This window comes from Triplophysa rosa, linkage group LG3 (genome assembly GCF_024868665.1).
Source record: "Triplophysa rosa linkage group LG3, Trosa_1v2, whole genome shotgun sequence".
Taxonomy (NCBI): domain Eukaryota; kingdom Metazoa; phylum Chordata; class Actinopteri; order Cypriniformes; family Nemacheilidae; genus Triplophysa; species Triplophysa rosa.
This window is the reverse complement of record NC_079892.1, coordinates 15,895,496-15,921,099: the sequence shown is the minus strand read 5'-3', so window position 1 is coordinate 15,921,099 and position 25,604 is coordinate 15,895,496. Positions and strand designations below refer to the sequence as shown.

The 25,604-nt window shown below is 39.6% G+C and overlaps 2 protein-coding genes across 2 annotated transcripts in view; both read right to left on the bottom strand.

Annotated features, from left to right (window-relative positions):
• The window catches only part of LOC130551698 (asc-type amino acid transporter 1-like), a 16,624-nt gene extending 4,164 nt beyond the window's left edge, over positions 1–12,460 (bottom strand). Inside the window, exons 1-5 of the mRNA XM_057329554.1 lie at positions 12,385–12,460; positions 11,940–12,063; positions 11,751–11,854; positions 11,509–11,605; positions 11,242–11,391 (exon numbers count right to left, since the gene is read on the bottom strand). Of these exons, the coding sequence (XP_057185537.1) occupies positions 11,242–11,391; positions 11,509–11,605; positions 11,751–11,854; positions 11,940–12,063; positions 12,385–12,395 (486 nt within the window). The 5' untranslated portion in view covers positions 12,396–12,460. The remainder of the gene's footprint in view (positions 1–11,241; positions 11,392–11,508; positions 11,606–11,750; positions 11,855–11,939; positions 12,064–12,384) is intronic.
• A 3,681-nt stretch (positions 12,461–16,141) lies between these two features.
• Positions 16,142–25,571, bottom strand: slc7a10b (solute carrier family 7 member 10b). Its single transcript, XM_057330524.1, has 10 exons — positions 24,306–25,571; positions 22,977–23,181; positions 22,728–22,879; positions 20,129–20,254; positions 18,826–18,979; positions 17,474–17,597; positions 17,285–17,388; positions 17,043–17,139; positions 16,761–16,925; positions 16,142–16,153 (listed from the first exon to the last, which is right to left on the bottom strand). Exons 1-10 carry the CDS (start codon positions 24,445–24,447, stop codon positions 16,142–16,144), a joined length of 1,281 nt encoding a protein of 426 aa, XP_057186507.1. The 5' UTR covers positions 24,448–25,571.
• Between the last annotated feature and the right edge of the window lie 33 nt (positions 25,572–25,604).

Here is a 25,604-nt window from a genome sequence, read left to right as displayed (position 1 = left end):
CGGCTGGACAGGGCTTGACGCCGGCTGCACCGGGCTGGCTCCCGGCTGCACCGGGCTGGAAGGCCGGCTGGACAGGGCTTGACGCCGGCAGGAAGGCCGGCTGGACAGGGCTTGACGCCGGCTGCACCGGGCTGGCTCCCGGCTGCACCGGGCTGGACACCGGCTGGTAACTAACTAGGCACAGCAAACGACGATGTACACTTCACAAGCACATACACAACGCACGTAATCCAAGAGCACAAGACAAAGAAACATGAGGGCATTAAATAGGGAAGACAAACGAAGGATAACGACACAGGGCAGGTGAGGGTAATCAAACACGGCCGGAAAACAATACAGGAAACGAGAGGGGCGGGGCCAATGACGAGACACTGGAGAGAACGCATATTATTGTCAAAATGACAATAATATGTTTCTCTCCACACATAACCAAAGACTTTGTCATGAATCTGCCTCAGGACCAGGAAATCCAAGACTAGGTGAGGCAGAACCATGACATTACCCCCTACTACCCCTTAAGCCCATTAATGCCCTTTTTTGGTCCCTTGCTGTCCAAGTTCCCTATGCCCATTTAATCTGTTTGTTAATTTCTTCCTATATATCTAGCCCAAACCTTACAAAATCCCATACAAATATGGTGGCTTCTCATCCTCTCTCCCCATCCACTTTTGTGGATATGGAACCCCTAGAAGCTCCAGACGTGGCAACTCCAGATTGGTCATCTGCCCAACATTCACAATTTCGTCCTTCCCTTTGCCATCATACTCCATATGCCCCAGCCCAGTTCAGTCCTATGCAAACAGACTTTTCTGGAGCTCAAGTAAGGTTTGCATCTTCGGTGCTGACAGGAAGCACTCCTATCCAAACGCTTACCAGGGAACGAGTAAAGGAACAAAACAATGATCAAATGCAGATTTGTACCTCACTAGAAACCTCATCGTTATCCTCAGGAGTCCCACAGGAACTGCCTGGATCACTCTCAAACCCTGGAAAGGGAACTCAACAAATTATTAACTAAGTACAAGGAAACTGGGATAATCTGTTTGAGGCAATGAAAAGACAGGATACAGCGATCCATGATTTAGCGCAGGAGCATAAAGCAGCAGCCCATCATGATAAACAAATCACGGATATGCTTACCAAAATGGAAGCTAACCATAGGAGCATTCTCAATAAAATCACTTCAGTTGAACAGCAAAGACTGAGTGACACGGATAAATTGATCAAAGATGTTAAAGATCTAATGGGGGAACTAAAAAAAGCTAATTTTACCATGCTCGCAGAAGCCCCCTTTATGGTTGAACAACTACAAGTGGAACTTCACAGAGACATTAAGGATATTCTTTCAACCTTAAAAAATGTTCAAGATCAACTCACTAGCAAATGTGAACACTGCATTTACCAGGTTGAAAAGTTAGCAAAACAAGTAAGTGAGTATCAATCTAAACCGAAGACTCCCATGCTTCAAGAGAAGAACGTGGTGTTACAAACCCAAACATCATCACAACCTACCTCTACCCCTCCTAACTCCATACCCCTTGCAGACTCTGCATCAGCGCTTTCACCGACAAGAGTTTGTAAAAGTGATCATCTAAGACGATTGTAATCTCTCCAACGATTACAGACCGCCGGCCTGACTATTAACCTAGAAAAGAGCAAATTTTGTCAGCAAGAATTGTTATTTCTTGGACATGTGGTAACTATCCATGGTGTCACCGCAGACCCAAGTACAGTTACAGCCATTAACACCTACCCAGTACCCTGTAACCTCAAAGAAGCACAGCGGTTCCTAGGATTAGCTGGTTGGTACCACCGGTTCGTCCCAAATTTCTCAAGGATTGTTAAACCAATAAATTCACTGAAAAAGAAGGATCGTACTTTCCAGTGGACATTCGAATGCCAACAAGTGTTTGAAACACTAAAAAAGTGTCTTGCCTCACCTCCCATTCTCGGACATCCTAATCTCGAACTCCCATTCATTGTATATACGGATGCTAGTGATGCTGGACTGGGAGCGGTATTGACTCAAAGGAAGGATCTCGGATTGGAAGAAGTTATCGCATACGCCAGTAGGACCCTAACTGGAGCTGAAACTAGCTATACGGCCACAGAGAAAGAATGTCTCGCTGTGGTATGGGCCCTGGAAAAGTGGCAACACTACCTCGAACCCACAATCTTCACGGTTGTGACGGATCACTCCGCCCTACAATGGGTAATGGGCTCAACGAAAACCACTAGTCGCCTGATGAGATGGGTTCTACGGCTTCGAAAGTTTGATTTTGTGATTGAGTATCGCAAAGGAAGACTCAATGTAGCACCTGATGCCCTTTCTCGAAGCTCCTCACCACTTACTTGCAATCTGTACACCTGTCGGAGGGAGGAAACAGATCTTCCCATCACTACTGACACAATCTGGCAGGAACAATACAAAGATCCAGAAGTCCAGAAACGTATTCAAGCTCTAGCTGAACAGGATCAACAAGTGATTCAACAGTATGTGGTAGTTGAAGACAAGCTCTACCGCATAACACGAATGACGGATGGTCAACTCCACTACCGAATATACATTCCCTGTAGTTTGAGACCCCAGCTCCTTCATTATTATCACTCAAACCCGTTAAGTGGCCACATGGGTATCTATAAGACATACCATAGGCTGCATGGAGTCGTTTTTTGGCCCAAGATGTGGTCTGAAGTGAAGAGACACATACAGAGATGTAACAAATGTCAGACTCTCAAAGGAGAAAATCGTAAACCTGACATTCAACAGACTTATACTTCACTTCCCAATGAAATGTTAGGTGTGGACATCACGGGACCAATGCCTCGGGGCACGCAGCAAAATGAGTATCTGCTGGTCTTTGTAGACTACTACTCTCACTGGGTGGAATTGTTTCCATTACGGACTGCCAAGATACAGATTGTCTCTACCCTCCTAAGGAAAAAGATGTTTACTCGTTGGGGTGTACCGGACTTCCTCTTGTCAGACTGAGGAACTCAATTCCTTTCTGCTGTAACTATGGAGCTTTGTGAAAGATGGGGTGTCTCGCAAAAATTCACAACTGCCTACCATCCCCAAACAAACCTTACAGAAAGGATAAATCAAACTTTAAAGTGCATGATTGCTGCATACGTAGAGGATAATCACAAGAAGTGGGATCAGTACTTACCCGAACTACGATTTGCAGTTAATTCAGCTCTCCAAGAATCTATTGGAATGTCCCCGGCAGAACTGCACTTAGGAAGAAAGGTACAGGGTGCCGTAGATAAGGTGTTACATGGAAAGAACCTTTCACCTGATGTACCCACTTACGATGTTACACACCATTTGGCCCAACTCCAAGTGAAAGCTAAGGAAACCTGCAAGAAAGCCCAGTTAAGACAACTGCGGAATTATAATAAAAACCAATGGGATGTTCTCTTCAGGGAAAAGGATCGAGTATGGTTTAGGAACTTCCCTCAGTCGAGAGCCCAGCATAACTTCTCTGCCAAGCTAGCCCCAAGATGGAAAGGACCATATCGGGTGATTCAGCAGCTAGGGCCCCTCAATTACCAATTTGCCCTAGAGGCCACCGGAGAAGACGTCTGAACAGTGAATGTATGTAACCTCAAACCATGTTTCCCTACAGCTGAGGAGTTGGAAATCCAGCAGAAAAAGAAACTACAAGAAATATTACAAGAAACTTCTGATGAGGAAGAAGAATTCCTTGGTTTTTAATTTCAACAACCTGAGAATTGTTCTTCCCGGGGGGAGAGTGTGACGGTGCGGAAATTATTTTTACATTTACATCTAGTCATTTAGCAGACGCATTTATCCAATGCGATTTACAGATGAGCATAAGTGCAATAAAAGAAAAGCATAAGTGCAATAAAAGAAAATTGGTCTCATATAGCCTATATCAGTATACAGAGCAAAGTTTTTTTTGTTTTTTTTGAAAGAGTAGAAAAGAGATAGAAGTCAGAACTGATCAGTCAGGTGTTGACGGAAGAGATGTGTTTTCAGACGGTTCTTAAAGATGGCTACAGAATCTGCTGATCTTGTAGCAGCGGGCAGATCATTCCATAAATGTGGAACCGATCCCGAGAAGGTACGTGAGAGAGATTTTTTACCTTTTTGGGATGGCACCACAAGACGTCGTTTGTTTGCAGAGCATAGGGATCTGGCGGGTACATAAGTCTGCATTAGCGAGTGACAATAAGGGGGTGCCAAATCAGTGGTGGTCTTGTAGGCCAGGAGCAGAGTCTTGAATTTGATTTGAGCGACTATAGGGAGCCAATGTAACTTAGTGAAGAGAGGAGTGACGTGCGCTCTCTTCGGTTCATTGAAGACCACTCTTGCCATAGCATTCTGGATCATCTGTAGAGGTTTGGTTGTGCAAGCTGGAAGTCCAGCCAGTAGCGCATTGCAGTAGTCCAGTCTGGACAGAACAAGACTAGGACTTGCGTAGCATGCTCGGATAGGAAAGGTCTAATTTTCCTAATATTGTAGAGGATGAATCTACAGGACCGGGTGGTGCTGGCAACATGATCAGTGAAGTTAAGCTGATCGTTAATCACTACTCCCAGGTTTCTGGCCATTCTGGAATATGTAATGGTTGATGAGCCCAGTTGAATGGAGAAGTTGTGATGACTCTTTGTGTCGGCCGGGATTACAAGCAGATGCAGGTGATGGTCGTACATTACAATGCAGGTGATGGTCGTTCATCCAGAGCGAGATGTCGGCTAGGCATGCTGAAATGCGTGCAGAAACAGTCGGATCGTCAGGCTGAAATGACAGGTGGAGTTGTGTATCATCCACATAGCAGTGATAGGAAAAGCCATGTTTCCGAATGACAGAGCCTAGGGAAGTCATGTATATAGAAAACAGCAACGGACCAAGCACTGAGCCACCCCTGTGTCGAGATGTTGGGACTCAGAGACCTCTCCTCTACAGGATACTCTAAATGACCTACCTGTGAGGTAAGATCTGAACTGAAATTCCGGACCTTCCTTTCTTAAATTCCTGCCTATCTGTGTTGTCATGGAAACTGGAAGTGGATGGGCGTGTCTAACTGGATATAAAGCAAGAACCCACGAGGCAGAGAAAAGAAAATAATTAAATAAAAGAGTGTCACTGGTAGAGTCACGATGGTCTGAGCGCACAGAAGCAGTAACGGGTGCAGGAGTGTCGTAAAGGTGCAGTGTGAGAAAAAAAGGCAAAGCACTGTTAAGCGGACTAACTCACCAAAGCTGTTCACCGTGTCTTCAAGCACCCAAGTGCAGTGTGAGATGAATCACGCCTGGCGCTGGTAAGCGGACTAAACTCACCAATACTGCAGCCTATCTCTCCATCAAGCCGCATGTTACTAAACACGCCTGTGCCGACTAAAGACTGTTACTAAACGTTCCTGTGCCTACACGCAAATGCTACCAGAAGTACCGTGCTGGAAGCCAAGTTTTACCCCACGTGCTGGAAAGTGGATTGATTTACATAAAGCCCTTCACTGTGTTTCGGAGACACAGTGCCTGAGGCCGGGAAAACTGAGCTGCCTACCGCTAAACACCAGTGGTGAGCAGACAAAGCAACATAAACCTTCCCTTCAAAGCAGGCAAATCACTACCCACTACCCGCATACCCGGGGTTTTCCTCGTTGCCATATGCCTGCCATTACTCCCTATTCCCTTATATTTTTTGTCTGGTTGGTTTGTTTGAACCTTACATTTATGTTCTGGCCGAATATGTTGGAAATGAGTTCATGTTATGAAGTAATTACATTTTGATGGCAAGTGTTTGATTGTGCTCAACATTATTATTGTAAACGGTTTTTTTAAATGCTAGATAAACAATGGTTAAATTTACTATCTTTGTCCTGTTTTTCTTCATATGTAACAGGTTTTTTTTACTCCGACTGTGTTTATTCTCACGTCGCAGAATACACAAAATGTACAACATGTAGTAATCCGTTCTCCCAAACATCACAAAATAGAGACTGTGTCTGTCCCCCGGATTAGCAAACATAAAATAATGCGTAAACCTCTTGAAAGTAATTTAATAAACGTTAAACAAACTAAACATGAACAAAATACAGATAATCAACTGTTACGACTCGGATTGCTAAATATTAGATCTCTCTCTAATAAAGCACTTTTTGTTAACGATATGATAACAGATCATAAAATAGACATGCTCTGTTTGACAGAAACATGGCTAAAACCAGATGATTATATTGCTTTAAATGAATCTGTCCCCCAAGATTATTATTATAAACACGAGCCTCGTCTAAAAGGCAGAGGGGGAGGTGTCGCAGCACTTTACAATAACTCTCTTAGCATTTCCCAGAAGTCGAACTCTAAATATAATTCTTTTGAAGTCATGGTTCTTCATGTTTCAACACCTAATACTAAAGATAAAACACTTTTTAAATTGATTCTAGCTATTGTATATAGGCCTCCAGGGCACCACACAGATTTTATTAAAGAATTTGGTGGGTTCTTATCAGAACTAGTACTGGCCGCAGATAGACTCCTTGTCGTTGGTGACTTTAACATCCACGTAGATAACGTTACAGATGCCTTAGGAATGGCTTTCAAAGACACTCTTAACTCCATGGGCATTAGTCAACATGTGTCAGGACCCACTCACCTTCGTAATCATACTTTAGATTTAATACTGTCTTACGGTATAAATGTGGACGACGTTAAAATCCTTCAGCAGAGTGAAGACATTTCGGATCATTATCTGGTATTATGTTTGCTTCACTGGCCTACGGCTGCAAATAAAACTCATTGTTACAAATATGGTAGAACAATAACTTCAACTACCAAAGATGCGTTTCTCGATAATCTGCCCGAATTGTCTCAAATCATGAGAAATAACGTTGAAGATCTTGACATTACCACTGAAAATTTTAATTCCACCTTCTCGGTAACGCTAGACAAAGTTGCTCCACTACGTTTAAAGAAGATTAAAAATGGCAGCCCCACACCGTGGTATAATGAACACACTCAGGCTCTAAAGAAAGCGGCCCGAAAAATGGAGCGCAACTTTAAGAAAACTAAATTAGAGGTATTTCGTACAGCATGGAAGGATAGTATTCGAAAATACAGGAAAGCCCTAATAACTTCTAGATCCGCCTACTTTTCATCACTAATAGAAGAAAACCAGCACAACCCTAGGTTTTTATTTAACACGGTGGCTAAATTAACAAAAAATAAATCGTCAGTGACTTCTGATCCTGTATATCAGCATAGCAGTGATGAATTTATGAACTACTTCACATATAAAATCCAAGATATTAGAGAAAAAATTATAACAATGCAATCAGAAGTGAAACCCGCTGAACAAACTAACTACAGCGCCCTTAAGGAGAAAATGCAATTATTTTATACCGTAGATCAAGATGAGCTGTCTAAAATTATTAGATCATCTAAATCAACAACATGCATACTAGACCCTATACCTACAAATCTACTGAAAGAGATGCTCCCAGAAATTATAGATCCTCTTCTTGGTATTATTAACTCATCTCTGACATTAGGACATGTGCCTAAAGCATATAAGGTGGCTGTTATAAGGCCCCTTGTCAAAAAACCCCAACTCGACCCTAGAGAACTAAGGAACTACAGGCCTATATCGAATCTACCTTTCATATCTAAAGTTCTGGAAAAAGTAGTTTCAACTCAATTATGCTCCTTCCTCCAAAGGAATGACATCAATGAAGAATTCCAGTCTGGATTTAGAGCATGTCACAGTACAGAGACTGCTTTGATCAGAGTTACAAATGATCTGCTATTGGCGTCTGACCGAGGTTGTATCTCGTTATTGGTGCTGCTAGACCTTAGTGCTGCATTCGATACCATTGACCACAGCACACTCCTACATAGACTCGAAAATTATGTCGGCATTAAGGGAATAGCTTTGAAATGGTTTAAATCTTATTTATCCGACCGTTTTCAATTTGTAGCAATAAACAATGAGGTGTCACGCAAATCGCAAGTCCAGTACGGTGTACCACAGGGCTCAGTCTTAGGGCCTCTGCTCTTCGCATTATACATGCTACCTCTAGGAGATATAATAAAGCGACACGGAGTTAGCTTTCACTGTTATGCTGATGATACTCAACTTTATATTTCCTCGAAGCCTCATGAAACACAGCAGTTCCATCGAATAATGGAATGCATAGTCGATATAAAAAACTGGATGAGTAACAACTTTTTATTACTGAACTCGGACAAAACGGAAGTGTTACTTATTGGACCGAAAACTGCTATAAGTAACAACCAAGAATACTGTTTAACTATTGACGGATGTTCCATAAAACCCTCGTCGTCAGCAAAGAATCTTGGCGTTCTATTCGATAGTAATCTGTCATTTGAGAGCCACGTCGCCAACACCTGTAAAATTGCGTTTTTCCATCTTAAGAATATATCTAAACTACGTCATATGCTGTCAATCTCAGATGCAGAGAAGTTAATTCATGCATTCATGACATCAAGACTAGATTACTGTAATGCACTGTTAGGTGGTTGCCCTGCAGGCTTATTACAAAAACTCCAATTGGTCCAAAACGCGGCAGCTCGAGTTCTTACACGTACAAAAAAGTATGAACATATTAGCCCGGTTCTGTCAACCTTGCACTGGTTACCTATAAAGCATCGCGTTAACTTTAAAATCTTGCTTATTACCTATAAAGCCTTACATGGTTTAGCTCCTCAGTACTTGAATGAACTCCTTTTGTATTACAGTCCTTCACGTGCATTACGCTCTCAGGCGTCCTGTCAGTTGGTAATACCTAGAATTTCAAAATCAAGTGCAGGTGGTAGATCCTTTTCCTATCTAGCGCCTAAACTTTGGAATAGTCTTCCCTGCACTGTCCGGGAGGCAGACACACTCTGTCAGTTTAAATCTAGACTAAAGACGCATCTTTTTAATCTTGCATACACTACTCTTCCATAATATAAATCTTCAGAGGGTTTAGGCTGCATTAGTTAGATCAACCGGAACCAAAAACACAACTGATGTACTTGTTGCATCAAAGAGTACAGAACAGTACTCTACTCTCAGCCAGTCTTGTCTCATTGTTCCAAGGTTACCACAGCGAGCAGGATGCAGTTCATGGCCTGACCTGATGGTAGAGCGGAGAATGGGAAGTGGGGACCTGACAAGAGCTGAGATGATAGAGCTGGATAAAGAAGGACGCGGTCTCTTGACATGTCTTCACCACAAAACTTCAAATGCTATTAGATTATTAATGATAATCTTAAACTATAATTTATTTTATTATTAAGTTTATTTATTTTATTTAGCCTTGTTGTGCAAGTTCTCTGGAGCTTGTGCAGAGGCAGCAGCTTTTGCCAGAGGGGAACTGGAATCCCCTGGTTGGGCCTGGGTTCTCCTGAGGTTTTTTTTCTCGATTAGAGTTTTGGGTTCCTCGCCACCGTTTGCATACTGTTTTTGCACTATCTGCCTGACCGGGGGGGCTGCTTTAGAATCTTAAAGTTTTACTTAATTAATATTGCATATAGGAATTTATTATCTGTTATATTTGACCTGTGCTTCTCTCTCCTTTATCCTAAATGTGTGCTCTCACTGAGCGTGTGTGTGTGTGCGTACTTGTCTGTGTACGTACGTGTGTGTGTGTGTGTGTGTGTGTGTGTGTGTGTGTGTGTGTGTGTGTGTGTGTGTGTGTGTGTGTGTGCGTGTGTGTGTGTGTCTCTGTGTCTGTGTGTGTTGGTGCGTGTTGTGTGTGTGGAGTGTTTTGTGTGTGGGTGTGTCTGTCTTCTGTGTTTTCAACCTTTTCTTGTTTTTGCAGGTACAACTTTGATTGTTTTGCTTGTAGTCAATGTGTCTCATGTACAGCTGCTTTGTAACAATGAAAATTGTAAAAGCGCTATATAAATAAAGTTGAGTTGAGTTGAGTTTATTATTATCGACTGTGCGATCTTGGGTTTAATTTGACAAGTTAATCTTGTCTGGCGCCTGAACTAAACTTTAATTATTTTCAGAAGTGACATGTACCGAACCTGAACCTGAAAGTTAAAACAAATAGGGCCTCTACTTCGTTACACATCCTCATACAAAGCTGTATCTCTCAATGAGACCATCAGGACATTTACATTTGGTCGACATTTAGCGACTTACAACTGAGGTCAACAATGGAAACAATCCATGCAACCAAAAGAGAACAATGCATAAGTGGGCTAACTGAGACTAGTTTCACAGATTTTTTTGTCATTTATGACAAGGCTTGATCATTTTTCCAGCTTTCCATGTTTTCACTGTTGTACAGTAGGGGGTGCTGTTGTACCTTTTAAAAGAGTATTCACAGATTCTTTCAGACAAGCATGTATGGGTCCAAAAAAGCAAACACTCAATCTGTTTCAATGATCATCATTTTGAATCCTAACTGGACAAAATCCTTGATAAAACCTCTGCTTTTCGTTCAGAATGTAATATTTTTGAAGAAACTTGCCCAAATTTGGAAGGACATAAAACATAAGAAATGCAAATAAAATATGTTGGTTTGTTTTTAAAGAACAATACTGAATACTTTATGTTCATCAACTCATAAAAGACAATAGTTTGGGTGGTCATGGAAATTTTGTGAAAATCATCAAAAATACTTGCACTAGCTGGCCAACTTAAAAAAAAAGAGAAATGTTGTGTTGATGCGCAATGCATGAGTTAAAAGTCCAATGTGTATTTTTTTGGAGAATCTATTGGCAGAAATGCAATATAATACACAAAACTATGTCTTCAGAGGTGTATAAAAAACCTTATGTAATAAAGCGTTATGTTTTTATTACCTTAGAATGAGCTATTTCTATCTATGTACACCGCAGGTCCACTTGAATGGAATTCGCCATGCTGCTTCTACAGTAGCCCTAAACGGACAAACTGCAACAAGGAGTGTTTCGTAAATACGTTATCTCCTTCAGCAAAGAAGTGAAAACTTTGTGACATCTTAATGCTGTGCCAACCTCCGAAGTGCTTCGAATGGGAGGGGGGAGGGATTGAGTGAGCAGTTGGTTGCAACTCGCACCTCACCGCTAAATGCCTTTAAATTTCATACACTGGACCTTTAATGCATTGTGGGATTTGATCTTCATAGTAATTGATTCCAGTAGCTCAACTGGTAGAGCATTGCGTTAGCCATGCCAAGATCACAGGTTAAGATACAAGGGAACTCATACTGATAAAAGGTATACCTTAAATCTGCCATGGGTAATAAAAAGCCCTAAGCAAACAGCATCAAATAATACCTTGATGGGCCTGTATAGGTTTGGCTTCTTCCATCTGTAGAAGAGTAGGGCAGCAATAGTGACTCCATAAGAGAGGTAGTTGATGAAAGACACATAGTTTATAAGGTTGTGCGTTTCTCCAATGCACAAGATCACGATTGTGGCGGTGCACTAAAAGGTAAAGAGAGAGAGAGAGTACCGAAAAAGAGAGAGATGTGTGTTACTATAAGAGAAACTCTCTGCTCTTATGATTTGATGTGAAATCCTGTGAAAGTACAAGTCACCTACACAGACTAGAAGAGCAGGGATCGGTGTGCAGTGCTTAAAGTGGATCATAGCCAGAAGACTGGGTAAATGTCCTTCCCTCGCTCCAGAAAAACATAACCTGTACGTAGCCATACGAAAGCTAAACCATTTTTAAAAAGCATTACATTTCATCACAAGATGCTGTCTTAGTCTGGTTTACAAAAATAAATGATCACACACAGTGTTTTTATCACACACAGTTGAAAAGCAGATAATGTGCACACCTGGAGGAGGTGAAGAGGTAACCATTGATGCCCCCAAAAGTTGAGAGTGCCACAGAGATTGGCATGAGAGTAGAAAACACCCCAAGAAGTTTCTCACCGAAAGTCTGTGGCAAGCATCAACAGACTATAAACATTACAGTAACATAAAATGACAAGGAGACACGATAAGACAAAGGCCAGTATACTCACAACAGCCACTGCATTGGAGGAAAGGAGCTCATCGGGAGACATAGATGAGAAGTATGCAATATTTGTGAGAGTGTACACAATGGTCACCAGTGGGATGGAGATGTATATGGCTCGTGGCAGATTCCTGATAAAAACAACATTTTGTGCAATAGCATAAAAATAGCATTAACAAAGAAGTAATGCATCATGACATTTCTTTTTCAAAATCTTTGAAAAAGCTGCAGTTTGTAACCTTCTCGCTATCGCCATCTCTCTTGGAAACATAAAATTGCAGGTTACTTTGTTTATCTTTTACATGTATATATTTTACATGTAATCTTTACATGTATTGAAGTCAAATGTTGCCAAGCTGACATAATTATCAAACAGGGTAAAGAAAGTATTGAGAACTGATTTTTATGTATTTTCTTAAAGGAGTAGTTCACCTTCAAAATCATTTACTCACCCTCTTGTCATTTCAAACCTGTATGACTTTCTTTCTTCTGCAGAACACGAAAGAAGATATTTTGAAGAATGTTGTTAACAGCCCCCCATTCATTTTCATTGGTTACAATAGAAGTGAATGGATGGCTGTGCTGTTCTGTTGCCAACATTTTTCAAAATATCTTCTTTTGTGTTCTGCAGAAGAAAGAAAGTTATTCAATACGTATGAGAAAGCTCTACCCCCTTTGGTGGATTTAGTTATTCTAGGTATTATAATTCTAGAGAGCGTGATGGGTTGTAGTGTGGTAGAAGCTCTGTTATGTACTTTAGGTAGGGGCTAAACCGTTTAAGGCTTTATAAGTAATTAAAAGAACTTTAAAGTCAATACGATACTTAATGGGTAACCAGTGAAGGGTTGATAACATTGGGGTTATGTGATCGTATTTTCTGGACCTGGTTAGAACTCTGGCAGCTGCATTCTGATCTAACTGTAGTTTGTTTATTGATGATGTAGGACAACCACTAAGCAGTGCATTACATTAGTCAAGTCTTGAGGTCACAAATGCATGAATAAGCTTCTCTGCGTCAGCAACACATAAAATATTTGGTAATTTGGCAAGATTTCTAAAGGTGGAAGAAGGCTGTTTTTGTGACATTTGAGAGGTGATTTTTAAATGTCAGGTTGCTGTCTAATATAACGCCTAGGTCTTTAACTGTATTTGTTGGAGTAACAGTGCAGCCTTCAATTTGCAGGTTATAATCCGAAATATTCTGCTTACGTGTCTTTGGTCCGATAAATAATATTTCTGTTTCATTAGAATTTAAAAGAAGGAAATTACAAGTCATCCAATGTTTTATATCTTCGATGCACTCTGCCAATTTGGATAGCTGGAAGGGATCATCTGGTCTTGATGAGATATATAGCTGAGTATCCTCTGATTAACAGTGGAAGCTAATTCCATGTTTTCTAATAATGTTTCCAAAGGGCCGCATGTATATGGAGAATAGCAAGGGTCCAAAAACCGATCCCTGAGGTAATCCATAATTTACTTGCATTAGATTTGATGATCCCCCATTTAAATGTACAAATTGATGTCTATCAGATAAGTAAGATCTGAACCATTGTAGTGCCTATACCTGAATACCGGTATAATTGTGTAAGCGATATAGAAGTATTTTATGGTCTACAATATCGAACGCAGGTCAAGCAGGACTAGGAATGAGATGTTACCTTTATCTGATGCTATAAGCAGGTCATTTGTAATTTTAACGAGTGCAGTTTCAGTACTGTGATGCAGTCTAAAACCTGACTGAAATTTTTCGTGTATGTCATTATTTTGTAAGAAAGAGCACAACTGAGTGGACACTACTTTTTCTAGTATTTTAGACAGGTAAGGGAGATTTGAAATTGGTCTATAGTTTCCTAGTTCATTGGGGTCTACGTTTGGTTTCTTGATAAGAGGCTTAATGACGGCCAGTTTAAAGGGTCCTGGGACATGGCCTAGATTAATTGACGAGTTGATAATGTTATAAATGGGCTCAATTGCAACGGGTAATAACTCTTTTAATAATTTAGTTGTGGTGCTACATTTTTCTCATTAATCTTTTTGGACTTCATAGGTGCGACAGCTTCTAATGTATTAGAGAAAATAGTGCCCAATTTGCTGGTCATGTCATCAAGCGATATACAGGTTTTAAATGACAAGAGGGCGTGTAAATGATGACAGAATTTTCATTCTGAAGGTGAACTACTCCTTTAATAACTATTATTTGTTTACATTTTTTAAGTAAAAAGTTATTGATTGCATTTTAAAGGCGATCTCCACAGAGTGACTAAAATGTACTTTGGTATTTTGCTAGTAAAGTTGCTAACATTTTTCCAAATATCTTTCTTTGTGTTCAACAGAACAGACATTTATACAGGTTTGGGGGAGATATAATAAAGCGACACGGAGTTTGCTTTCACTGTTATGCTGATGATACTCAACTTTATATTTCCTCGAAGCCTCATGAAACACAGCAGTTCCATCGAATAATGGAATGCATAGTTGATATAAAAAACTGGATGAGCAACAACTTTTTATTACTGAACTACAAACAGAAGTGTTACTTATTGGACCGAAAACTGCTATAAGTAACAACCAAGAATACTGCTTATCTATTGACGGATGTTCCATAAAACCCTCGTCGTCAGCAAAGAATCTTGGCGTTCTATTCGATAGTAATCTGTCATTTGAGAGCCACGTCGCCAACACCTGTAAAATTGTGTTATTCCATTTTAAGAATATATCTATACGTCATATGCTGTCAATGTCAGATGCAGAGAAGTTAATTCATGCATTCATGACATCAAGACTAGATTACTGTAATGCTCTGTTAGGTGGTTGCCCTGCAGGCTTATTACAAAAACTCCAACTGGTCCAAAACGCGGCAGCTTGAGTTCTTACACGTACAAAAAAGTATGAACATATTAGCCCGGTTCTGTCAACCTTGCGCTGGTTACCTATAAAGCATCGTGTTAACTTTAAAATCTTGCTTATTACCTATAAAGCCCTACATGGTTTAGCTCCTCAGTACTTGAATGAACTCCTTTTGTATTACAGTCCTTCACGTGCATTACGCTCTCAGGCGTCCTATCAGTTGGTAATACCCAGAATTTCAAAATCAGGTGCAGGTGGTAGATCCTTTTCCTATTTAGCGCCTAAACTTTGGAATAGTCTTCCCTGCACTGTCCGGGAGGCAGACACACCTGTCAGTTTAAATCTAGACTAAAGACGCATCTTTTTAATCTTGCATACACTAGTCTTCCATAATATAAATCTTCAGAGGGTTTAGGCTGCATTAGTTAGATCAACCGGAACCAAAAACACAACTGATGTACTTGTTGCATCAAAGAGTACAGAACAGTACTCTACTCTCAGCCAGTCTTGTCTCATTGTTCCAAGGTTACCACAGCGAGCAGGATGCAGTTCATGGCCTGACCTGATGGTAGAGCGGAGAATGGGAAGTGGGGACCTGACAAGAGCTGAGATGATAGAGCTGGATAAAGAAGGACGCGGTCTGAGTTGAGTTTATTATTATCGACTGTGCGATCTTGGGTTTAATTTGACAAGTTAATCTTGTCTGGCGCCTGAACTAAACTTTAATTATTTTCAGAAGTGACATGTACCGAACCTGAACCTGAAAGTTAAAACAAATAGGGCCTCTACTTCGTTACACATCCTCATACAAAGCTGTATCTCTCAATGAGACCATCAGGACATTTACATTTGGTCGACATTTAGCGACTTACAACTGAGGTCAACAATGGAAACAATCCATGCAACCAAAAGAGAACAATGCATAAGTGGGCTAACTGAGACTAGTTTCACAGATTTTTTTGTCATTTATGACAAGGCTTGATCATTTTTCCAGCTTTCCATGTTTTCACTGTTGTACAGTAGGGGGTGCTGTTGTACCTTTTAAAAGAGTATTCACAGATTCTTTCAGACAAGCATGTATGGGTCCAAAAAAGCAAACACTCAATCTGTTTCAATGATCATCATTTTGAATCCTAACTGGACAAAATCCTTGATAAAACCTCTGCTTTTCGTTCAGAATGTAATATTTTTGAAGAAACTTGCCCAAATTTGGAAGGACATAAAACATAAGAAATGCAAATAAAATATGTTGGTTTGTTTTTAAAGAACAATACTGAATACTTTATGTTCATCAACTCATAAAAGACAATAGTTTGGGTGGTCATGGAAATTTTGTGAAAATCATCAAAAATACTTGCACTAGCTGGCCAACTTAAAAAAAAAGAGAAATGTTGTGTTGATGCGCAATGCATGAGTTAAAAGTCCAATGTGTATTTTTTTGGAGAATCTATTGGCAGAAATGCAATATAATACACAAAACTATGTCTTCAGAGGTGTATAAAAAACCTTATGTAATAAAGCGTTATGTTTTTATTACCTTAGAATGAGCTATTTCTATCTATGTACACCGCAGGTCCACTTGAATGGAATTCGCCATGCTGCTTCTACAGTAGCCCTAAACGGACAAACTGCAACAAGGAGTGTTTCGTAAATACGTTATCTCCTTCAGCAAAGAAGTGAAAACTTTGTGACATCTTAATGCTGTGCCAACCTCCGAAGTGCTTCGAATGGGAGGGGGGAGGGATTGAGTGAGCAGTTGGTTGCAACTCGCACCTCACCGCTAAATGCCTTTAAATTTCATACACTGGACCTTTAATGCATTGTGGGATTTGATCTTCATAGTAATTGATTCCAGTAGCTCAACTGGTAGAGCATTGCGTTAGCCATGCCAAGATCACAGGTTAAGATACAAGGGAACTCATACTGATAAAAGGTATACCTTAAATCTGCCATGGGTAATAAAAAGCCCTAAGCAAACAGCATCAAATAATACCTTGATGGGCCTGTATAGGTTTGGCTTCTTCCATCTGTAGAAGAGTAGGGCAGCAATAGTGACTCCATAAGAGAGGTAGTTGATGAAAGACACATAGTTTATAAGGTTGTGCGTTTCTCCAATGCACAAGATCACGATTGTGGCGGTGCACTAAAAGGTAAAGAGAGAGAGAGAGTACCGAAAAAGAGAGAGATGTGTGTTACTATAAGAGAAACTCTCTGCTCTTATGATTTGATGTGAAATCCTGTGAAAGTACAAGTCACCTACACAGACTAGAAGAGCAGGGATCGGTGTGCAGTGCTTAAAGTGGATCATAGCCAGAAGACTGGGTAAATGTCCTTCCCTCGCTCCAGAAAAACATAACCTGTACGTAGCCATACGAAAGCTAAACCATTTTTAAAAAGCATTACATTTCATCACAAGATGCTGTCTTAGTCTGGTTTACAAAAATAAATGATCACACACAGTGTTTTTATCACACACAGTTGAAAAGCAGATAATGTGCACACCTGGAGGAGGTGAAGAGGTAACCATTGATGCCCCCAAAAGTTGAGAGTGCCACAGAGATTGGCATGAGAGTAGAAAACACCCCAAGAAGTTTCTCACCGAAAGTCTGTGGCAAGCATCAACAGACTATAAACATTACAGTAACATAAAATGACAAGGAGACACGATAAGACAAAGGCCAGTATACTCACAACAGCCACTGCATTGGAGGAAAGGAGCTCATCGGGAGACATAGATGAGAAGTATGCAATATTTGTGAGAGTGTACACAATGGTCACCAGTGGGATGGAGATGTATATGGCTCGTGGCAGATTCCTGATAAAAACAACATTTTGTGCAATAGCATAAAAATAGCATTAACAAAGAAGTAATGCATCATGACATTTCTTTTTCAAAATCTTTGAAAAAGCTGCAGTTTGTAACCTTCTCGCTATCGCCATCTCTCTTGGAAACATAAAATTGCAGGTTACTTTGTTTATCTTTTACATGTATATATTTTACATGTAATCTTTACATGTATTGAAGTCAAATGTTGCCAAGCTGACATAATTATCAAACAGGGTAAAGAAAGTATTGAGAACTGATTTTTATGTATTTTCTTAAAGGAGTAGTTCACCTTCAAAATCATTTACTCACCCTCTTGTCATTTCAAACCTGTATGACTTTCTTTCTTCTGCAGAACACGAAAGAAGATATTTTGAAGAATGTTGTTAACAGCCCCCCATTCATTTTCATTGGTTACAATAGAAGTGAATGGATGGCTGTGCTGTTCTGTTGCCAACATTTTTCAAAATATCTTCTTTTGTGTTCTGCAGAAGAAAGAAAGTTATTCAATACGTATGAGAAAGCTCTACCCCCTTTGGTGGATTTAGTTATTCTAGGTATTATAATTCTAGAGAGCGTGATGGGTTGTAGTGTGGTAGAAGCTCTGTTATGTACTTTAGGTAGGGGCTAAACCGTTTAAGGCTTTATAAGTAATTAAAAGAACTTTAAAGTCAATACGATACTTAATGGGTAACCAGTGAAGGGTTGATAACATTGGGGTTATGTGATCGTATTTTCTGGACCTGGTTAGAACTCTGGCAGCTGCATTCTGATCTAACTGTAGTTTGTTTATTGATGATGTAGGACAACCACTAAGCAGTGCATTACAATAGTCAAGTCTTGAGGTCACAGTGTGTGTGTGTGTGTGTGTGTGTGTGTGTGTGTACGTACTTGTCTGTGTGCACGTCCGTGTGTGTGTGTCTATGTGTATGTGTGTTAGTACGTTTGCATATTGTGTGTGTGTGGAGTGTTTTGTATGTGGGTATGTCTGTCTTCTTTGTTTTCACCTTTTTCTTGTTTTTGCAGGTACAACTTTAATTGGTTTGCTTATAGTCAATATGTCTTATGTACAGCTGCTCTGTAACAATGAAAATTGTAAAAAGCTCTATATAAATAAAGTTGAGTAATATGACCACAAGTGGGATTATCCTGAGCGTGACCCAGTAATGTTGTTTCAGAAAAATTATTTTATTTTCTCGAATAGTGATATGAAACTAACCTTCTTGGATCCACCAGTTCTTCTGTAACATAGTTAAGAAAGTTCCAGCCACTGAAGGCAAAGGAGGCGTGTAGAAAAGCCAGAGCGATCTGTCCTATAGACGGCGGTTTATCAAACCTGAACGCTACCTGTGGAGTCAGGCTCTCATAATTGCCTAAGCACACAGAAACAGGTTTCTCAAGTGCACAGAGTAAAAAAAAACAGTTATTGTCAATGCAGAGGAGATGTGGCAGATTTCACCCATTTTATATAATGACAGAACGATATATTAACTAGAACGATTATTTAAACCATTTTTGGCCGTTTTAAGATGACCAGCATGTGCCTGCTTTGCTAGGCTTAAACCTTACGTCAAAATCAAGAGCTATCCTTCGAATTCTAATATAATTAATCTAGTCTCCAAAATATTTGATTAACATGGTAAATGTAATATAACTTGAGTGTTTATTTAATTTTAGCAATTTTGTGTAGCCTATTTTTAAGGTTTGTTGTAATTGTATCCTAATACAGGCATGCAATTCTGAATTGTAGCTCTTATCCAAAACTATTGTTTTCTGTTTTGGATAATATACCCCCAGCTAACTGCACAAATTATAGTAAATGAAAAAATTAGGGGCCGGTTTCACAGATGAGGCTTAAGACTAGTCCCAGACTAAAATGAATGTTTGAGCTGTTTTAACTGGAAAAAAAACTTGCCCTGATATTTCTAAAAATATGTCAATGCCATTGTTTTATCTCAAGATGCTAATGTTTTTTTCCCAAAGCATTTTTTAAAAAGTGACTTAAAGATCCTAATTTAACTAAGGCATAGTCCTGGCTTAAGTTTAGCCTTGTCTGTGAAACCGGGTGTAACGAGGAAGGCGGGACGAGAGCCGTGAGGGAACGGTGCTGTTACGTGGAATGTGACAGGTGCGAGTCCGGTGACGCGAGTGATAATGAGTGTCAGCTGCGCATTGCACCGGTCTCGCATCTCTCACGGAGGAGCTACGGAAGCATAAAAGGATGAGCAATGGGAGTGTACGACGAGAGAGGACCAGGCCTGGACATTGTGTTAAGTTTTATTTATGTTTGTGTGGCCGGCAGTTGACCGTGAGGTAGCTGTCCTTTACTTTCGTTTTGTTCTTGGTTTATTTTATTAAAAGTTTGATTTAATGTTCCCGCTTCCCTCCTCCTTCCTTCCTTACTTTGAACTGTATTACACCGGGCCAATGCATGTAATGCTTAAATATTGACCTATTACCATGGCAAAGTGACATTTGCAAAATCATGGAGAATTAATGAATTCATTCTCTGATGTTCTCACCTCCATAGATCTGCATCAGACCAACAGTAATGATGAGACCGAGAGCCAGAAGCTTTCCAACAGTAAACACATCCTGGATGCGAGTGGCCAAACGCACGCTGTAGCAGTTCACCCAGGTCAAAAACACTACAAACATACACGGAGAGAAACTATGAAAATTGCTACAGGGGTTCGGCAGTTTGAATTCTTTTTTCAAATGATGCTGTAAATTTTCCTTCATGCATCTGGCAGACACTTTTATCAAAAGTTGATCTATCAACTGAGACGGGAACGATGTCAAAAAAATTCTCTTCTTATTCTCTTACATTTTAATGTTCAACTAGTATATATATTTTTAAGAGCGTGGATAATGTTCATGAACACTAGTAAAAAAAATAAGACAAAAGAATTTACAATCCTACTAAGAACTTGATGGAAATGTGGTAATGTTACATGAAAAACAGGGTGCTTGTAATTCTTCTGGCTAATCCATCAATGTCACCGGCACTTTCTCTCTTTCTTTACACACTCTTTCATATTCACTTTGCTTCTCTACCAAAGAAAAATGTTGCCGGTGTTTATGCCCAATTGAACAAACAGCTTTCATTGAGACAAAGAGCAAAGGGCAGGTCTGTGAAGAGATGGAGCGCCTTGCGTTTTTCTAGAGCTCATTGTTGTTGGTGTTTTGGTTTGTGTGAATAACTCCTCAGGTTTCACAGGCTTGAATAATGAAAGCTAATGCGGTAATCACATGCTATTGCCTCTGCAGCCTCCATCACTGAGCAGTCAAGTGCTATTGGCACAATCTCAAGTGCGTCTCATTCATTCGGGCAAAATCACAAACACATGTATAGATTACATATTATTATTCATTCATTTATTTGATCACAGAGTCATTTAGATGGTGATTTTGTAAAGTTGACAGTGAAGTGTCTGATTTCGGTGCCATTAGTGTGACCAAATGAATTGCCAAAATAATAACTATTCATATTACTGTTTTCCAAACAATACAATAACTCTGAATCAATGTTGTTACATAAAAAAACAAGAATGTTGCAAGAAATTGCCAGCAGGCAAAATTGCTTCACAATATAGTGTAGAAAGAAAGCAGCTTGACATTTAGCTAGATAAAGATTTGTAATCAGATAGATCGACAGATTTTAGACAGATCAGACCACTGCATTCATAGTTCTATTAAGAAAGTGTAAGTGTAACATTTTTTATAAGATGTTGGTGATAATAACTGCAAGAAACTTGTTTTCTGCAAGTAATATAGAAATATGACTACATTAATGAGAACTACATTAAAATGGAACCATTTCAAGAAATTGACGCGCAACAGAAATAACTGTCAGGCTATTCCCAATTTAACACGATGCTCAATGAGAAGACGTATCATTAAGGTATACATTTACAGAGACTATAAGATTAGCATGAAAGATGACAGATTTCAAATTAAACCAGACATGCCATTCCAGCTTTTGGAATTGGACCTGATAAAAACAGGGAACAAACTGCAGCAATACCCCAAAATGTAGTTAATATGTAATTAGCATAACTGAGACAAATAAAAAATGGTCTATTGACAGTTTCAAAGCAAACATAAACATTGCTGCGCATGCATGCTTTTGTGTCCCAAACTTCCGGTACACATCTGCAAAGAATAGAGTCCCTGTAGAATATTTCTGATAACAAGCAAAATAATATGTAAATTACATTAGCTAGCAAGTTAAAAGTAAGTCTAGCCAGGATTATTTTGGGTTACCAGTAGAAGAACTGTTACTTGTCTTAAACTTAAATGTGACAAAGTTACACAACCCATTCAACAAATTGTTTAAAAGTGAAAAGTGAAAGTGACCTATTAGTCAGATATGGTGACCCATACCCGAAATGTGACCTCTGCATTTAACCCATCCAGAGAGTAGTGAACACACACACAGCAAGTGGTGAACACACCTACATCCGGAGCAGTGGGCAGCTATCACTGCAGCACCCGGGGAGCAAGTAGGGGTAAGGTGCCTTGCTCAAGGGCACCTCAGTCGTTACCCGCCGGCCCTGGGAATCAAACCGGCAACCTTCTGGTCACGAGTCCAACTCTCTAACCATTAGACCATTTATAATATAAATATAAATAAAATAAAAGGTTATATTATTAGCCACTAGCCAGACCGATCAACAAACACAGACCGGATATTAATTTCGGGCCAGACGCGTGCGTGCATCCGATGACAGTTTATAAGAATAGTCAGATCGTCATCATACTTTAACAAATATCAACAATTATAAACGCTGACCCTAAAATCTAATGTATGTATTCATTTATTAATGTATTAAACAATAATGCATAGCGTAATATTTCATCAAATCACTTCAAATCATTATGACTGGTGCAGACAGAAAAGCCTTCTGACTGACAAAGTGATCATTTACAGTTCATTTTGTTTGGGGCAGGACTAGAAGAGATTGATTGGCTGATGTTGTAGAAATAAATTAAGTGTACAAGATCTGCTTGTGTGCATGCTAATGAAACAAAAATGCTGTTTGCACCAAAAGAAAGATAAACACACATTTAACAAATTGATCCTGAATAATTTTTAATACATAGAAAAAAAGTACTCACATATGCAGATGGCGGAGAGCATGCGTGTAGCCATGTATGGAGGAACACAGTATGGGAAAACGGGCTGCAGCACGTAGTTGGAGAAAGTGAGAGCTATGACTGCCAGTGTGGTGGGATACATGATCAGTACTGCACTCCATAACAGCAGAAACCTAGAGAGCAGTTACAGAACAAAATATATACACGTTTTGCCAAAAACTGACATTCATTTTTATTCATGTCTTTCAAAATATGATGGATGTGTACTACCCAACAAGACCACCAAAAATCTCTGTGACATAGGAATAGTCTCCACCAGATTTAGGGATGGTGACCCCTAGTTCAGCGTAGCAGAGGGAACCCAGAGCCGCTACACCCCCTCCTAACATCCACACCACCAATGCCAATCCAACAGAACCCGAATGCTCCAGAACCCCCTTAGGAGAGATGAAGATTCCTGAGCCAATAATGTTACCTGAAGAAAAAAATATAAAAAATTTTAACCCATATGATAAAAATATGGGCTGAGGCTTACAGGCAAAATAATTATTTGTAATTATTAATACACTGCAAACGTTTGGCATGTTGGGATTATTTTCGTACAGTAATTTAAGCAACACTGTTGCATTAAATGCAGTCAACACTACAATCTGGTAAATAGTTCAGCAATTGGGAAAAGATTCTAAATTTTTTTAATCATGCTGTGGAAAAGTTTAAATGACATCACTTAGGCTAAAATTTTGTGTTGGTTTTGAAGATTTTTGTAGACTAAATGTATAGGTTTGTGCCTACACAGAAATTCACTTTAAAAAAAAGGAAACCCATCCTAAACACCATTTACTGACGTACATGTGACAAGCACATGTGACAATGTATAGGCAACAGCAGTAGAATGAAGGCCCCCCCTCACTAAAGCCCAGTGTCTGGCAGCTTCTCTCAAGCACCCAAGTGTCTTACAACGACATTACGTAACAGCAGGCATAAATAATTTACTCCTGCCTGTTAAAGTGGAGGAACAATCTTTAGCTTTCATTCAGCCTGTTTCAAGAGGACAAACTCATCTGAAAGACCCATGTACTATAAAATGTTAAGAATTGTATCAAGATTTTTTAATACTTAGTTCAACATAGTTAAGACTTAAAAAGCTGTTGTATAAACAACAGATTTTGGGACATTTACGAATGCATTGATTTATTATTGAAAGAAGCAAAGCCTTGTTTATAATTTAAAAGATTATACAGAACCAGTTCTCCTGTAATAACCATTGCTTTTTCATCACACTTGTTACACATGTTATGGTAGGCTAAACTTATTTATGTTAAAAATCAATATTAATAAATTATAATAGCTTAAATGTATTTACAATTAAAATGTTACTACTATATTATAAATATAAACTCAAAAAAAATCATAGTACATAATTATAATACAGAAAAACAAAGTGAACATTTAACGCAACAAACTTTTATTGAGCTATTTTAGCAAATTAAAACGTTCCCAAACTTTAAAAAACTTTTTTTGTCAATTTAAGTTTTAATGTGTTTTATTTAAAAAATACACAACGGAGAGCAACAGGTTTGAGTTGAAAACTTTTCTCACCGATGATGATTGTGCACGCGCTCAGCAGTCCGATCTCTTTCTTGAGTGTCACGCGCTCAGGGATGCGCAAGTCTCCTGTAATGTTGCTATCTGTCATGATGCTCCTCTGAGCATCTGATCTTCTCCGCTCTTCTCCATCCATCTCAGTAACAGCGAACAGAGAGCTGCTCTGTCTCCCTTCAGCTCGCTCAAAGGATTGAGACGGAGTGAAAAGAGCGCGCAGGCGCCGCAGCGCGCGCTGCACGGGATAGAATGTTAACTAGCGCGCGGCAGTGTGCATAAACACCAGAGTTGTCCGCTAGATTTAACGACTTTTCAGACCCCGACTATTTTTTATCATCAAAAAGCACCCAGCGACCTCTGGAAGTCAGCTACCTTCAGTACGTTTAACGGTGGCGTTCAATCAATTTTTCACATTCGTTCCGTTGTCTGACAACAGAAAATGTGTGAATATTTAGCGACTTTTCCTTTAAGATATTGATTTATCATACGGAGTTATCCGTGTTGAATAGGCAACACTGATAGTGTGCTATTAAAAATAAGATTGCCTGCACATTTGTATTTCAACTTCATTATGTAAAAAACTCGACAAGCCTTAAGTTGTTTGGAAGGTAATGACAGAAATGCATATCACATGACACCATATTTATAGCCATGTGTTTCATTTGAAACACTTTTAAGGGCAGCCAATAATGCATTGATGCATTCATTTGGTTCAGCTGGTTGATATACTGACAACAAACAGCATTAAAATACCAAACAGTCCAATAATAAACAAACAAAAACATAAGCTTGTGCTCATGCGACATTAATTCTCAAACTTGCTTCAAAGCACAAAATGTAGTTTAGGCTATGTTTACTAATGAAGTTCTAGACATAGGAAATCTATATGACACCCCATAAAAATACAGTACAGGGTCATCCCCAAACCCACAGAGACGTGTTTTTACAATGAAGAGGTTTCCTCATGCTTCCATTCACACTGAAGAGATCCACAGTGCGGAATTTAGGAAGTCAAGTTGTGAATTTGTGACTGCTGCTTTTATCTGACTAACAACAGTGCATGTGGAATAAAGGAGGCCATGATTCATCTGATCCCCCTCAGGAAACCCTATGAGAGTGAGCTGCTTTGTAGTCTGGCAAGAAGTCTGAAACTCTGCCAGTAGTGTGTGACACTTAAAAGAGGAAGTCGAGCAGAAAACCAATAGATCACAGGAGCCACTAGGAGGAGGCAAAACTGTGGGACCCTTAGAGATGCTGACAAAACTAAATACAGTGTGTTATTAAATGCCTCAATGA